Source organism: Thermothelomyces thermophilus, chromosome 1, assembly GCF_000226095.1.
Source record: "Thermothelomyces thermophilus ATCC 42464 chromosome 1, complete sequence".
NCBI classification, from domain to species: Eukaryota; Fungi; Ascomycota; class Sordariomycetes; order Sordariales; family Chaetomiaceae; genus Thermothelomyces; species Thermothelomyces thermophilus.
This window is the reverse complement of record NC_016472.1, coordinates 1,066,503-1,081,116: the sequence shown is the minus strand read 5'-3', so window position 1 is coordinate 1,081,116 and position 14,614 is coordinate 1,066,503. Positions and strand designations below refer to the sequence as shown.

The window sequence follows — 14,614 nt, the reverse complement described above, 5'->3', positions numbered from 1 at the left end:
ATAACAATCGGCAGTTTCCGTGACGTGCAGACTTAGGGATGAAGCGCTCTGCGTATGTCCAAGATCTCGATATCAAACGAAGCCAATTGATCGCGTCGGTGCTGTATGCGGAAGTGCAACACCCGATGTCCGAATTACTGCACGTGTACGGGGTACTACGGAGAACGCATGTAAGTTATGTACATACGGATTACAACCTCCGTCGTTATTTGGTACGAAATACATCCGTACCGTTCTGAAGCTGTAACGAAACTGCTAAGCTAAATCCCTGTGCTATCATTGGCTCGCGCCTCCAGCCTTGTGAAGGTGCCACCGCCTTGCCCATCGAGTCGTATTAGTAAGGCTGTTGTTGCCGTGAAGTCAACAACACGGGTACGGATGTCGTCCGTACACACACGTCCCATGTTTCAGGGTGCGACGGCATGTCTTTATACAAGTCACCAACGTCGTCTTCCCCGTATGTACATACAATACTTGATTAGTGTAGTGTACAAGTCGCGAATTTGATTCGCAACAGGATGAGGTGACTCTTTCCCAGAAGCAAGAAAATGCCGGGGACTTGCTAAGTTGGGAAGGTGCCCAAAAATTGCTGACCGCAGGGGACGCGATGTCGCGATTGGCGAATCAGTTTCGGTGCTCTCTGCCACCACAGATCTGGGACCCCTTCGCCGCGTGAGTCAAGGGTGACAATGAGAAGAAGCATGCAGGATCCCGCCGATTCCCATCCCATGGCAGCGGAAAGCGAGACAAAGAGGTCCATTAAAGTTGCGCCGTCTCGAGAAGAGGGTTGACCGAGGCCTTGCACGCTTCAACCTCCTCGAGAGACTGTTTTGCCTTCCGCCCCCGAACACTCCAATCCAGCAGAACCTTTCCCGAGCTCCTGCGCCAACGGAAACCGCGGTTAGTGCGGTTAGTACTCCGTAATCCGCGGCCTGGGGCAGGTTGCTGTCTTGATATTTCTTTTTTCTTGTTCTTTTTCGTTTTCTTTAATCGCCAACGAGAGCAGTGGCCACCGCCGACTGCTAACCTCCAGGTTCTCCTTCGAGTAACATTACTGCAGTGCATTTGATATCCAAAGGTTATCCGTATTGCTGTCAAAGTACCCACACGCCAGAAAGCCAGTCAGGTCGCTCGGAGATAGCACGTCAGCGCCGAGCTCCCGTTGACACAAATTTCTCCCGTCGAGTTCGCGACGAGGTTGCTTGCTTGCTTGCATCCAGCCACTGCAGGCCTGCCTGCAATGCCGTTGCGTGATCCCAACTCGATGTTGAAGGTTCTCGGAGCAGGATTAGCCGTCATAGGACTCTGCTCAGTCCCGGCGCTCGGCAGCACCGTAGCCCGGCTTACCAAGCGAGACGCACAGCAAGACACGTACGAGGATGGCGACGGTAAGGCCTCGCCCGAGTCGCTGAAGGCCTACTCGGCCAGGCTGCCCAAGGCACTCGCCGTGGTTTCGGCGGGTGCCGGGCTCGCCATCTCCATTGTCCTCCTGGTCATTTCAGCACACGCCAAGGGGCAGGTGTTGACAAGCAGTCTCGGCACTGCTTCCTGGGTAAGTCAGCTCTTCTGGGCTGTTACCGATTCCTGCGCGGCGGCCATCAGTATACTAACCAATCCCGTGTCCAGGCTCTCCTCCTGTTCCAGGCCATCGCCATTGCTTCGAGCAGAAATTCGGTTCAGGCGTATGATCTGGGACTCTACACCTTCTTCGCCGCCACACTCCTGGCCGGCATCCTCCTCTCCCTTGGCACCGAGATTGGCGAGGATCTGTGGCACTCAGCACCCTTGTCCTTTGCCCTCCGCGCGGCCGAGTTGGTCTCGAGTATATCGCTTGCCGTCTCGACTCTCTGCATTCCCAGGCGCCCCGATGTCTTCTACCAAGGCCAGCTGGTGGATCGCATGTGGACTGCATCCGCTTTCAGCCGTTTCACATGGTCTTGGGCGTCGGACCTTCTCGCCCTCGCTTCGAAGAAGAAAGATCTAGACCTGGAGGACCTCCCGCGGCCGAACCGATTTGTCCGTGCCGCCTCCGTGTCTGCTAGCTGGAGAGCGCAAAAGAACACTGGGAAACGTCTCTGGCTGGCTTTGCTTCTAGCCCACTTCAAGCCTCTGGCGCTGCAGTGGTTCGTCACCCTCATCGCCTCGATCCTGAATTTCGCCCCGCAATGGGTCATCTTGCAGCTGTTGAGGTTCCTTGAAACCCGCGAGCCCGGCGGCGGGCGGGAGTTGGACGCCTGGATGTGGGTGGTCTGGCTAGGCATCGTCATCATTGCACAGGGGTGGGTTGAGACCTACGTCTGGTGGCTTGGGTATGCCGAACTCCAGATCCCCGTTCGTGCTCAGCTGTCGGCCCTCATCTTCGAGAAGTCGATGCGCAGGAAAGACGTAAAGGGCGCGGATGACGCCAAGAAGAAGGCTTCCGAGGAAGGAAACGCAGAGTCTTCGTCAACTGCTCCAGACCAGCCCAGGCCGGCGGCGGAAGCGGACGACTCAGAAGAGCATCTCAAGAAGAGTAAGCAGAGTACCGTCAACTTGATCGGCGTCGACGCAAAGCGTGTCTCGGACTTCAGCGCTTTCCAGAATCTGTTCCCGGGGAGCCTCTTCAAGCTCATCGTTTCGCTCGCCTTCTTGCTTGACCTCCTGGGTTGGAAGGCGCTCCTGGGCGGCTTCTCTGCCATGCTTGCCATTATGCCCGTCAACATCTACTTCTCCAAGAGGTACTCTGACGCCCAGGATCGCCTGATGAAGGTCAGAGATGAGAAGATGGAGGTTGTCACCGAGGCGCTTCAGGGCATTCGCCAGATCAAGTTCTCCGCCCTAGAGCCCGAGTGGCAGGCCAAGATTGGCGCGGTTCGGGAACGGGAACTTAGCGCCGTTTGGACTGTCTTCATAAACGATACCATGCTCATCGGCTGCTGGGTGACGAGTCCGATCCTGCTAGCCGCCATTTCTCTCGCCGTCTACGCTGTCGTCCACGGATCGCTGGCACCGTCCGTGGCCTTTGTCAGCTTGGGCGTCTTCAAGTCGCTCGAGATGACGCTGGCGGTTGTTCCAGAGCTCACAACGGATCTTCTGGATGCCTTGGTCTCCATCAACCGTATCGAACAGTACCTAAACTCTCCGGAATTGGAACAGGTCTCGAAGCCCGCCGATGAAATTTCTTTCCAGGATGCCTCGATCGCCTGGCCCACGGACGAAGAGGTTGACGAGTCAGAGAGGTTCGTCCTCCGAAACATCAACGTCACCTTCCCCAAAGGCGAGTTGTCCGTCATTTCTGGCAAGACTGGCACTGGCAAGAGTTTGATGCTGGCCGCCATCTTGGGAGAAGTAGATATCCTAGGCGGCACTCTCTACGTTCCGCGTGCACCACCGCTTTCGGAACGCCATGACGATAAGGCACACAAAGGTAACTGGATCATCCCCAACGCGATTGCCTACGTGGCGCAGATCCCCTGGATCGAGAATGCCAGCATCAAAGACAACATTCTGTTTGGGCTGCCCTACGACGAGGAGCGATACAACAAGACCATTGAAGTCTGCGCCCTGAAGAAGGATCTCGAAATGCTCGACGACGGTGAGCACACCGAGATCGGCGCCAATGGTATCAATCTTAGCGGCGGTCAGAAATGGCGTGTTACCCTCGCCAGGGCCATCTACTCACGCGCCGGCATCCTCATCCTGGACGACATCTTCAGCGCTGTCGACGCACACGTCGGCCGCCACATCTTTGAGAGGTGCCTCAATGGAGACTTGGCTGTCGGCCGAACGAGGATTCTGGTCACCCATCATGTCGCGCTCTGCGAGAGCAAGGCGAAGTTTCTGATGGAGCTCGGCAACGGCGGCGTGCTGCATGCTGGCCTCCTCTCAGAGTTGCGCGAGGAAGGCATGCTGCAGAAGATCAGGACCCATGAGCAAACGGCCGAGGAGATAGAAGCAGACGAGTCTGCTACCGCTGTAAACTCCGAAGACTCCTCCGTTAGGGAGCGGGAGCAAGACAGTGCGGTCACCAGCACCCCTAAGAACCCCCCGGTCATGGCATCAGAGGCTCGAAAGTTTGTCGAGGAAGAGACGCGTGAGCGAGGCGCGGTCAAGAAGCACGTTTACATGACGTACCTGAAGGACAGTGGCGGATTCTTCTTCTGGGCGTTTGCGCTTTGCATTTACCTGCTCGTGCAAGTGTTCAACATTGGTAAGCTTGACCTGCCGGTTTGGTGACGAGTAGCAGTAGTAGTTGTTGTACCGGTACTGATTCGGTTCAGGTCGCTCGTGGTGGCTCAAGATCTGGACGGGCAATTACGAGGAGCAGGGTAACTATCAACAGCACGCCCTTGTTGGCCCAGAGGATTACGGATATCCCTACACCGAGGCGGTCCGTCAGTCGATTCACGCCATGTCCGCGCCCGCCACCTCGATCCAGGGCAGTCTAACCTACTATCTCGGCATTTACGTCGCTCTGGCCCTCATATCCTCCATCATCGGTACCTTGAAATATCTATACGTTTACATCGGCTCGATCCGTGCTAGCCGGAAGCTGTTTGAGAAGCTTAACTTTACCATTCTGCACACCCCTACCCGATGGCTGGACACCGTGCCCCTTGGCCGCATCCTGAATCGCTATACAGCCGACTTTAACACCATCGACTCGCAGCTAGCCAGCACAGTAGGCTTCGGTGCGAATTCGTTTCTGAGCCTCCTGGCCGTTGTCGTCGCTGGGCTTTTTCTGTCACCGTACATTGTCCTCTTCGCCATTGTCCTCCTCTTGGTTTGCCTCTACTATGCCATCCTCTACCTCCACGGGGCTCGGCCCGTCAAAAGACTGGAGAGCACGACCAAATCCCCCGTCTTTGAACAGTTTGGCTCCGCCCTCACTGGCGTCACCACCATTCGTGGATTCGACAAGGCCCCCGTCTACGTCGATCGGATGTACAGGAAGATTGACGATTATTCGGCCTCATCGTGGCATCTTTGGCTCTTCAACAGGTGGATGGGCTGGCGGATGTCGCTCGTGGGCTCATTCTTCGCGAGCTTTGTCTCAATCTTCATCCTCCTCACTCCCGGTATCGACTCGGCTCTAGCAGGCTTCGCGCTGGCCTTTGCACTCGACTTCTCGAGTTCGGTCATGTGGACCATCCGGATGTATGCCAATATCGAGCTGAATATGAACTCAGTGGAACGTATCGTCGAGGTGGGCGATATCCACTCACTCGGACGGAACAGAACAGGGAGCTGACAATGATCATTGCAGTACACTGAACTTCCGACAGAACCGCTTGACGGTCAAAAGCCCCCTGCCGCGTGGCCTACGGAAGGGCGCATCGAAGTCAACGATCTGGTTGTTGCATATGCCCCTGATCTTCCGCCTGTGTTAAAAGGCCTAAACTTCACCGTCAACCGGAACGAGCGCATCGGCGTGGTTGGCCGAACCGGAGCGGGCAAGTCCTCTCTAACTTTAGCGTTGTTCCGCTTCCTCGAGGCGAGGTCGGGCAGCATCTACATAGACGGCCTCGACATCTCCAAGATCAGGCTCCACGACCTCCGCTCGCGTCTGGCCATCATCCCGCAGGACCCTGTCCTCTTCTCCGGCACGATCCGCTCCAACCTCGACCCCTTCGACCGCCACACCGACGAGGAACTGCGTGATTGCCTGGAGCGCGTCCATCTCGTCCCCAGCGGCGCTTCCGCTTCCTCATCCGGCTCCGCAACACCCGTCGGTTCCGCCGCGCCGAAGAACGCCAACATCTTCTCCGACCTCTCCTCCCCCGTCTCCGAGGGCGGCCTCAACCTCTCCCAGGGCCAGCGCCAGCTCCTCTGCCTGGCGCGCGCCATCGTCTCGCGCCCGCGTGTCATGGTGCTCGACGAGGCGACGTCGGCCGTCGACATGCACACGGACGCGCTGATCCAGCGGAGCATCCGCGAGGAGTTCACCGACTCCACCCTGATTGTGATTGCGCACCGGCTGAGCACGATTGCCGACTTCGACCGCGCGCTCGTGCTAAGCGACGGGCGGGTGGCCGAGTTCGGAACGCCGAGGGAGCTCTGGGAGAAGGGAGAGTCCGGCATCTTCAGGGGCATGTGCGAGGAGAGCGGCGAGAGGGACAAGTTAAGGGGTATCATTTTCGGGGACGACTGAGGAGATCTCCATTTCTCGAGGGTCTGCAGAGTTTGGTTTGGCGGCTGAGTTGGGAAATTCGTCTATTGTCACCAAGCTAGGAGGAGGTGTGTGCTGCCTTGGCAGAGTGAGAAGAACCCAGCCGATAAACCGAAAAGGAGTTGTTATGAAATTGCCAGATTTTGGTGTTTTTTATAGATCTGAACCTGGTTATCAAAAGGACAAATAAGAATAAATAAGAAGTGATTCCGCTCCAGATACGAATACAATGGCGCCGACGTCAGTTGTACTCCGCATGCCTCCCTGAATTTCACGCTTCTGGTGTATTATTCCCCTTGTGGAATTATACATACTACCCAAACCGCAACTTGGAAACAAAAGTAGCACAACAATGACAAATGGTCAATGACAATAATGATGACATTAGTTGCTATCTAAAACCGTTCTCAAAACAAAAGTACCTAAGTATTCTTTCTCCACCTCAAAAGCCACATACAACTCGCCCGACACTCTTGAGGAGTAAGATAAACTTATCGTAACTTTGTATTGATGAAATCTGGCACAGCATATATAACCCTCACAGAACACCTTCGCCAATACCTATCTATGGCACCATGCCAACCAGTCATTGCCTGATCCCTGTTTTCCCCCAACTAGCCATCCATAGAAGTATCATTGAATCTGTGCCATGCCATGCCATCCCATGTCATGCCAACCGTGCCATGCCGCGCCGTGTAGCGCGAGAAGATAAAGGCAGAAAGACTCAAAACAAAGACAAAAGTAAGTGAAACAATCCATCATCTCCAAGCCCAACCAGAGCTGCAACACGAAATCTCGCTCCCTGGCCAAGATCAGCTCCTTTCTTTCCAGTCGCCATCAAGAGCGCACTGCACCCAAACCAAGCCCGCCAGCAGAGCTGACGTAGACCCAAGCGTTCTTCTGTGCTTATATGAACAGATCTGACCAATCATTCACACGGACAACCCGTATAGAAACCACCCGGGACGCCATAGGCCCGAGGGCTTAGGCGTGACATCTCATATCACTAACCCACCCGCCGATTCACCACGATCGTGACAAAGACTGCTAGCACAACTAGCCACAAGCCAGCAAACACCACGCCGACGACCAGGACATTTCGCCGCTGCCGGCGCGTCAAGGAACCTGTCTCGCCACGCGTATACCACGACAGCGCCGAGTCGAAGGTTCCCCTGTACACGAGGGGGGCGAAGAACGGGAAAGCGGACAAAACACACATGGCATAGTAGCACACGCGTCGGCGCCGACGCGCCTCCCAGGAGAGATATGCCTCTTCATTGACGCTGTCGGTCGGGAAGAAGTAGTCATCAACGACAGTACCGCGGCATGGAAGTGGGTAGTGCCCGCTGCGTAAGCTGATGTTGGTGCCTGTGTGGCCGCGGCTGGTTTCCGTGGCGGTAGCAATGCGGTGCAAATCAGCGGTCATGGTCCTCATTACGGTAGCGCTACGGCTTGTATTGCGCTGGTCGCGTGCAATGAGGCAGGGTCGGATGCGGAAGACAGATTGCTGGCCACCTGGAAAGATGCTTTGTTGAGAGGTGCTGTCGGCCATTGGGTCGAAGGTTCGCGAGAGAGCGGAGCGCCCACATGAAAGCGGTGATCCGCTCCTGTAGGAGCTTACGCGGTTACAGCCGAGCGCGATGCGGTCTACCGGCGGTCAGCGTACCGAACAAACACAAAGATGGGGAGGGAAAGCCGTGGCCTTCACACCTTGTGAGCGGACAGGAGAGTCCTGATGAGTTGCCCTAATACCAAGAATGCTGGCGGACGTAGGGCGGCGAGTGTGAGCGTGCATAGGCTCCGTGACTTGAGGGGTGGGTGGCGCAGTTTTCTGGTTTGCCTTCGAAGAGACCATACTTGAGTTCTTGTGCGTCCTTCCTTTGCTGGTAACTGTGCGATCGTCATCATTATGGCTCCTATTTGCCGCTCGCCTAGCCGCCTCTTGTAAGCTAATTAAGGGGAATGAAAACAAGGTCGGCGAATCAAAGGACCTGGGTGAGTGGGAAGAGTCGGTAGGTTGCTTGTCTTTTGCGTGGCCGGCGGAGGGCTCCCCCGCGAGAGGGGAGGCCAGTATACCTCTTTTGCTCTCCTGGGTCTGTCTTCCCTCTTTCCCGCGTCTTACCATAACAATCCCTCCAGCATTCTCGTTGACAGCAACCAGTGTTGATCCGCCTTCACAAGCGCTGCTAGCCATTGGGGCACTGTCTGTAACACTAGGTTGCTCTGAGTAGGTCGACGAGAGTGACTCCAGGGACTCAAACCTCGACTTAGGCCACTGCTCGTTGGAGCATCGTTGCAGCAGCTGCGCGCGCTTCCTGGCGCTGCGAGACCGGATTGAAGCGCTGAGCTTCTCAACCAGGGCGTTCCGGGACGAGTTCGCGCTGCTACCGGTGGTTGTGTCGGTGAACATGCGGCGAGAATTCTGAAGATAGCCATTGACTCGATGAATTCGTGGCTTCGGCAGGAAGACTGGGCGGCCAGGGCCATTCAGGGCCCGAGGATGAGAGGTATTGCTCATGTTCTCGGAGGCCTGTTGCGGCAGGATTTGCTCCGTGGACGAGAAGGCGTCGAAGTGAGGCACATGAATGCTACTAGTATCCGAATAATCTGCAATGCTGCTGCCTGTGACTTTCACCAGATGGCTACCGCTCAAGCCGCTGGAGGAAGCAAGGGCACGGTTGCTGTCAAACTGACCGACACTGGTGGCGACGGTTTCCCAGTCAGCACCATCGCTCATGAGTGTGTTGACATTCTTCCTGTCGTGCCCACTTCCTGGTCCCTCGACATGATCCCTAACACCAGATGCCGCCTCGACTGGCGAGTTAGGCGGCGCTTTCGGAGGGCGAACAGAAATCTTGACCTCATTTGACGCGTCTCCACTTTCCCAGTCATGATCAACAATAGAGGTCTGGTAACGTTGCAGTCGGTTGGCAAACGGATTTGTGGTATGGCCAACACGCGGTGTGTTATTCGGCCGTTGTGATGGTGTGTGGCAGGAGATGCCACTGATCGAAGCCGCGCTGTCAGCGCTCACGCAACGAAGCGCGGCACTCACTTCTCTCTCCCTTGAGGGTTGTAAAAAAACGGTGAAGGAATCACGGTCATACTTGAACGGATCCTCGTCGGAGTCAGAAGACAAGTCATCAGATGTCTCTCCGTGACTCTCCTTGGCCTCCCCGTACCCCCGATCATGTAAGCTGCCGGTACAGGAGTAAGGAGGAACCCTGCCGTAAACAACAACATCCGAGGCGACAGGATTGGCGGTTGACTGGCTAATGGCTGAATAATTCCTGGCTGCCAGGTTTATGGAGGTCGAATCGACTCTGCTGACCTCACCTGGGTTGCTGGACACTGCTATCCAGTCGTGAGGGTGGGAAACAGATTGAAGTGACAAGACAGGGCGACTGAAATTTTGGACGCCATCGAAAGGCTTCTGTGTAGAATAAGACTCGTTATCCGATGAATGCACCGGTTTGTGCGGAGACAGTCGAGGTCCCTTGGATGTTGCGCGGGAGAGATTTTCTTTGGGGTTGTGCTGATGAGAGCTGTCCGAATGTGCACCAATGGCAGCCCGGGACTGGCAATTGCTGAGTATTCCCGACGGCTCAGTTCCAGGAGAGGGCTTGTGGTAATAACTGTAGATGTCCTCCATGGAATTACCAGCTTCTGAGACTGGTAAGCCAGCAGGATCTGCTTTGGCGCCCTGGTTCAGGCGATCTCTGACAGAGTTGCTGGCGCTGGATGACTCGAGGCCAGATACGACCGGGGAGGGATCAGTTGGTGTCTTGGCCGAGTCGGCACCTGTTGAAGCAGAAGCTGAACAGGGCGTCAAATACCGCTGTCGAGACGGGGGGTCCGGTTTGCCAGTCGCTAAGTCAGACAAGCTAGAGACATTGACAAACGAAGTGGAAGAGGAAGAAGGCACCGGCTCGATATGTGCGGCAGGAGGCTGGTTTGTAGTAGACCTGGACACCAGTCTCGAAGTGATCGCTTGGTGTGCCTCTCCTAGATTGGGAAACAACGGACCCTTCGGAGTGATAGACCGCGGAGACTTGAAATGAGACAGAGGTGTCCTCTGTGCATCCTCGGTCGGGTTCCAATACTGGGTATGAGTGTCCTCGTCCCCATCGCTCTTGCTGGACATGATCACGGTCCCGCCTGTGATTGTAGAAGTCAGAATTAGCTATACTGACCCTCTCTGGCTTATGAGTACTTGTGATCTAGCTCCCTCCACTATTGCCTTTCTGTCAACGTCCCATGTGACTGAAACTACTGCGCATACCTTAGTATATTAGGTGAGTATCTCACAAGACTCGGCGCTGTAACGTGAATTTAGACCAGTAACGGTAACAGTCTGACTTGTATATATGGTGATTCTTCCTTGATCGGATGATCTCGGCGTTCCAGAGCAGGCGCGATGATGTCGCTGTTGTTAGATCAGGTAATTGGCGCGAAAATCGGACGCGAAGGGAAGGAAGGAGGGTTTTCGCGCTGTGTTGAAAACGATCGGTAACAAAACTGAGTGGGTAACTACTCTGTGCCCAGGAGAAGTCTGATAAAACCACGATACGATCTACCACAGCTTGAACGGCGATGGTCAAAGAAAGTATTGTAGTAGGGAAAGTGTAGGAGGAGCGGCGAGGCAAGAAATAGAGCGTAGTAAGAAGGAGGGAAAGAACGAGAGCAGGAGCAAGATGGCAAGAACGGGTTAGATACCTCGAAATAGAATCTTGTTATTTCTGTTCATTTCTGTGCTCGCTGTTCCTAGATGTCCCTTCCATCTGGAATATCAGAACGAGGCCTTAAGCCTATCATTGGCTGCCAACAGTAAGAAAGTTTACGATCACTTGTCTAAATGCTCCGGATTGCTACTAATTCTCTCCTTGCTACTGTGAAGCGCGTCATATAGGGTCTGAAATCATAGGGAAATACACGAGTATATAGAGTGAAAAAGGATTTTGGGAACAGATTGTGGGCAGCGAGAGAGTTAGACAACTAAGGTAGTTTTGGGAGATTGATAGAATCACTTCTGCCACTTTGTTCACCTTTCAGTTCCCTACTAAACGGTTTAGATCAAGCTAGTAAAGTATGTAAAGTCGTGATTGTATTTAACAAAGTAGCCGGGATAAACATTCGCCCCCTCTCAAGAGCTCATGGCACCAGTTCCGCAGTGCTTTCTGGTGTCTCTGCCTTTGGGACACTCAACCACATGCCATTTCAGCATTCTGTATTAAGTTAACCTATACATGAATGTCCATTGGACATAAATGCAAGAACAGCTTCACGTTCAACGAGCATTTTGCGTGCAGGAAAGAGGTGTAGATCCGAGATCCGAGATGCCCAGGCCCGGTTTCTCTCGTCTGAAGTTGTTGTCCAAAATGGGAAAGACCATCTGAAGTCAGAAGAGGCTTAACTATCGATAATAAGATAACACATCCCCCGCGCCATGCCCCGCTATTCCCGCACGCAAAGACGGGCCTGGCGCCGGGCTGTGGAACCCCATGTGGCCGTCTCGCAACTGGGGCCCCTGGCGTCCTGTAATTCGGAGAGTCTACTGTGTAGAATGCAACGACCGAGCGGGCCGACCTTCCTTTTAAGTTCTTACCAGAAACCATCCAGGTATTTCCTGTCATCTTCCTTTGGCTCCGATACCCAGCTCAGAAACAAAAAGCTACATCCTTGCATTTCATCATCAGCAGCTGCTGGCTCTTTTTTTTTTTTTTTTCTGCAAAGTTTCTGGGCACCTACGCAGAGCTTATACCACTTGAGCCATGGATCACCTCCCGGGTGAGGTGTTGCTCCTCATTCTATCATGTAAGCAGTGTCTCGCGCGCTCACTTTCCGCGGTTCGCCACCATCGCAGCAACCTCAAAGCAAGATAACGGCCAACGGTGCTAACTGCAGCACACGTCGCAGTCCTCGAACCCGCAGAGATCACCAACCTCCAGCTCGTCTCCCGCGGCTTCTATAACCTCGCCCGCGACAACAGCTTCTGGCGCGCCCGCTGCCTGGAAGAGTCGACCTTCCTCGAGAACCTCGACCGACGACGGCGCCTGTTCGGGCCGACCGGCGACAGAGAGAGCCCGCCGCGATTCTTGTCCGGTAGCGGCTCCAACGGGAGCCCGGACGCGGGGGCAGCACTCGCTAATAACGATGCCAAGCCCACGACGACCTCGTTCGTCTGGAAGGGCGGCGAAACGCGCGAGCGCGAGCGCGTGCGCATCATGGCCAACTGGGACCCCTGCTTCCCGTCGGAGCGGGTGTCGTGGTACGACGAATACGTCCAGCGGCATGGACCCATCGCCATCAATTGGATGCAGTACGCCTACGAGGAGGGCCGGGACCCCTCTTCGCCCGCGTCGGTGGCCGACATGGTCGAGGCCCGCGGCGTTGCGCTGTACTACCCCGATGGGGAGGCCGGCGAGGCGGTGCTGGCGGTGTCGCCGCTAGACGACGGGAGCGTGGCTATGTGGGACGTGGGCGGGACGATGGGGAAGAGGGGAGCTCTCGTCGCGAGGAGCCGGCGGGGGATCCTGTTCGTCGACGGCCCAGAAGCGGACAATCGCAAGCGGTCCAAGAGGATCGATTCCGGGGTGACGGAGTGTGTGAGCGTGGACAGCCGACTTCATAGGGCATTTTTCGCCGTGCAGAGCCGTAAGTGGGGCCGTTATGCCCGGACATGTTGCGAGACAAATAGCTGACCGAAGAAAAAAAAAAAAAAAAAAAAAAAAACCCAGGTCTCATCGAGGTGGATCTGCGGCGGTTGTCGGTTGTTGGTTGCGAATCGTTCCCGTGGTCCATCACCGCGTTGTCCGCGGCAAGCCCGACGGTTCCTCTGACCGTCGGGACCAACCTTGGCATCCACTTACACGACTACAGAGCGCGCAAGCCGCGGCGGAACGACCAGGACGAGATGATGGACGATTTCGACAGAATCGGGGCTAACGAGTTCTACGAGCGCAGCCTCCGACGCATCTTCGATGACGAGCCCCTGCCCCCTTACGCGCCGCTGTCGCAGCCGGGCCCGCTGAGCATCCTCCATCTCCAGCAGCCCGGCCAGGAGGCGGACATATCGGACGACATCTATGTGGCAGGTCGATTCTCCAACATCCTGCACTACGACCGGCGCAAATTCCCGTCCATCCGGGGCTCTATCCACTCGGGGGCCCGACTGTGCGCCATGACCTCCCTTCCTTACCCCTTCTCGACGGTCGACAGCGAGCTGCGACGCAAGGCCGCACTATCGCTCGAGCAGGTCGAAGCATCCAAGACGGCGGCTGGCGGACGGACGCTGATTGCCTGCGGCGAATACAACACCAAGGGATCGCTCGAGCTTTACGGGCTGACGCCGACGACGGCATCGACGCATAGTACGAGCGCGCCGGGCGGGCTGCAGAACTCGGCGTTCAAGAACCGGCAGAACTGCTCGCGGTCCAAACTCATGTCGGTCGTCAACCACGGAACGCGCATCGCCTTCTCGGACGGGTCCGGCTTCATCAAGTGGTTCGAGCGCGACGGCTTCACCGAGGTGCGCCGCTGCCGCATCGGCCACAGCGAGCGGAACACGGAGGAACCCTCCATCTTCTCGTCCATGCCAGGGTCCGACGACATTGCGCGGAAGCTGTTGCCCACGCGGCCGGCAGCAGCCGTGGCCGGCGGTGGTCACGAACCCGAGGGGGACGACGGCGGCGGCGGCGGCGATAGCGACAACAACGGCGAAAGGCGGAGACACAGCAATGATTTACTCTTCTGGACGGGCGAAAAGCTGGGGCTGGTCACCTTCTCTGCGCGCCCAGGGTTCGCGCCCGAGGACTTCGAGGAGTCGACAGAGAACGGGGACGGGCCCGAAGCCAAGGCGCTGGCAGCCGCGCAGAGCGAGTACAACGAGATGATGCGGCGGGCGCTCGAGAGGCAGGCGGACGACGTCCGGTTCGTGAGGAACCTGGGCCTCGATAGCGGACTTCATCCGACACCGTTGTAGCGCAGAAGGCGGGAGAGTGGTTTTGAGAGTGGAGACCAGCCGAGCTACCACACGTACACACGGCATACACGTACGCAGTACGGTGTACGGATTACACTACGCACTACGGAACACACTAGAGGAAGACCCGCTCCCACGGTTGCTGCAGAATGGAGCTATGGCCGCGAGGTGATCGGCGATAGTTCGCTTACACTACACTAGAGCAGAGCAGAGGCACGTGTACTGTCGCACTGCCGACATAGAGTGCATACCTACTTGGTAGTATGTACGGAAGCCGGGACTGCTTGGTTCGTGTTTGCCGGCCGGCGTTGGATTGATTGGGACTCGAATATATATTATACCCCCCCCCCCTTTTCCTTTCCTCCTCTTCCTTTTTCTTTGTGTCTCTGCTCTCTTTTTGGCTGGTTTGGACATTTCCTGGGATTGCTGCTGAAGTGCACAATGCCGTCAAAGCACCCACGAGCTTGCTCGCCCTCTCGGATGTC

At 56.0% G+C, this 14,614-nt stretch overlaps 3 protein-coding genes across 3 annotated transcripts; 2 read left to right on the top strand and 1 right to left on the bottom strand.

Moving 5' to 3' along the window:
• The first annotated feature begins 1,082 nt into the window (after nt 1-1,082).
• On the top strand, nt 1,083-6,226 carry MYCTH_2294448 (uncharacterized protein). The gene is made up of 4 exons (XM_003658506.1): nt 1,083-1,552; nt 1,627-4,189; nt 4,260-5,185; nt 5,246-6,226. Exons 1-4 carry the CDS (start codon nt 1,241-1,243, stop codon nt 6,128-6,130), a joined length of 4,686 nt encoding a protein of 1,561 aa, XP_003658554.1. The 5' UTR covers nt 1,083-1,240; the 3' UTR covers nt 6,131-6,226.
• A 928-nt stretch (nt 6,227-7,154) lies between these two features.
• MYCTH_42476 (uncharacterized protein) lies at nt 7,155-10,292 on the bottom strand (the record flags this gene model as incomplete). Its single annotated transcript, XM_003658505.1, has 2 exons — nt 7,155-7,795; nt 7,859-10,292. The coding sequence occupies 2 exons, from the start codon at nt 10,290-10,292 to the stop codon at nt 7,155-7,157; spliced, it is 3,075 nt and encodes a 1,024-aa protein (XP_003658553.1).
• A 1,592-nt stretch (nt 10,293-11,884) lies between these two features.
• Nucleotides 11,885-14,475, top strand: MYCTH_2294446 (uncharacterized protein). The gene is made up of 3 exons (XM_003658504.1): nt 11,885-11,962; nt 12,065-12,802; nt 12,886-14,475. The coding sequence occupies exons 1-3, from the start codon at nt 11,920-11,922 to the stop codon at nt 14,127-14,129; spliced, it is 2,025 nt and encodes a 674-aa protein (XP_003658552.1). The 5' UTR covers nt 11,885-11,919; the 3' UTR covers nt 14,130-14,475.
• Nucleotides 14,476-14,614: the final 139 nt, after the last annotated feature.

Bases quoted from the DNA above. Each gene is read 5' to 3' on its own strand.
- MYCTH_2294448 (XM_003658506.1), top strand. From the start codon at position 1,241: ATGCCGTTGCGTGATCCCAACTCGATGTTGAAGGTTCTCGGAGCAGGA. The intron at 4,190-4,259 runs GTAAGCTTGACC...GATTCGGTTCAG, and splicing joins CGTGCAAGTGTTCAACATTG to GTCGCTCGTGGTGGCTCAAG. The intron at 5,186-5,245 runs GTGGGCGATATC...TGATCATTGCAG, and splicing joins CAGTGGAACGTATCGTCGAG to TACACTGAACTTCCGACAGA.
- MYCTH_2294446 (XM_003658504.1), top strand. From the start codon at position 11,920: ATGGATCACCTCCCGGGTGAGGTGTTGCTCCTCATTCTATCAT. The intron at 11,963-12,064 runs GTAAGCAGTGTC...CACACGTCGCAG, and splicing joins GTTGCTCCTCATTCTATCAT to TCCTCGAACCCGCAGAGATC. The intron at 12,803-12,885 runs GTAAGTGGGGCC...AAAAAAACCCAG, and splicing joins ATTTTTCGCCGTGCAGAGCC to GTCTCATCGAGGTGGATCTG.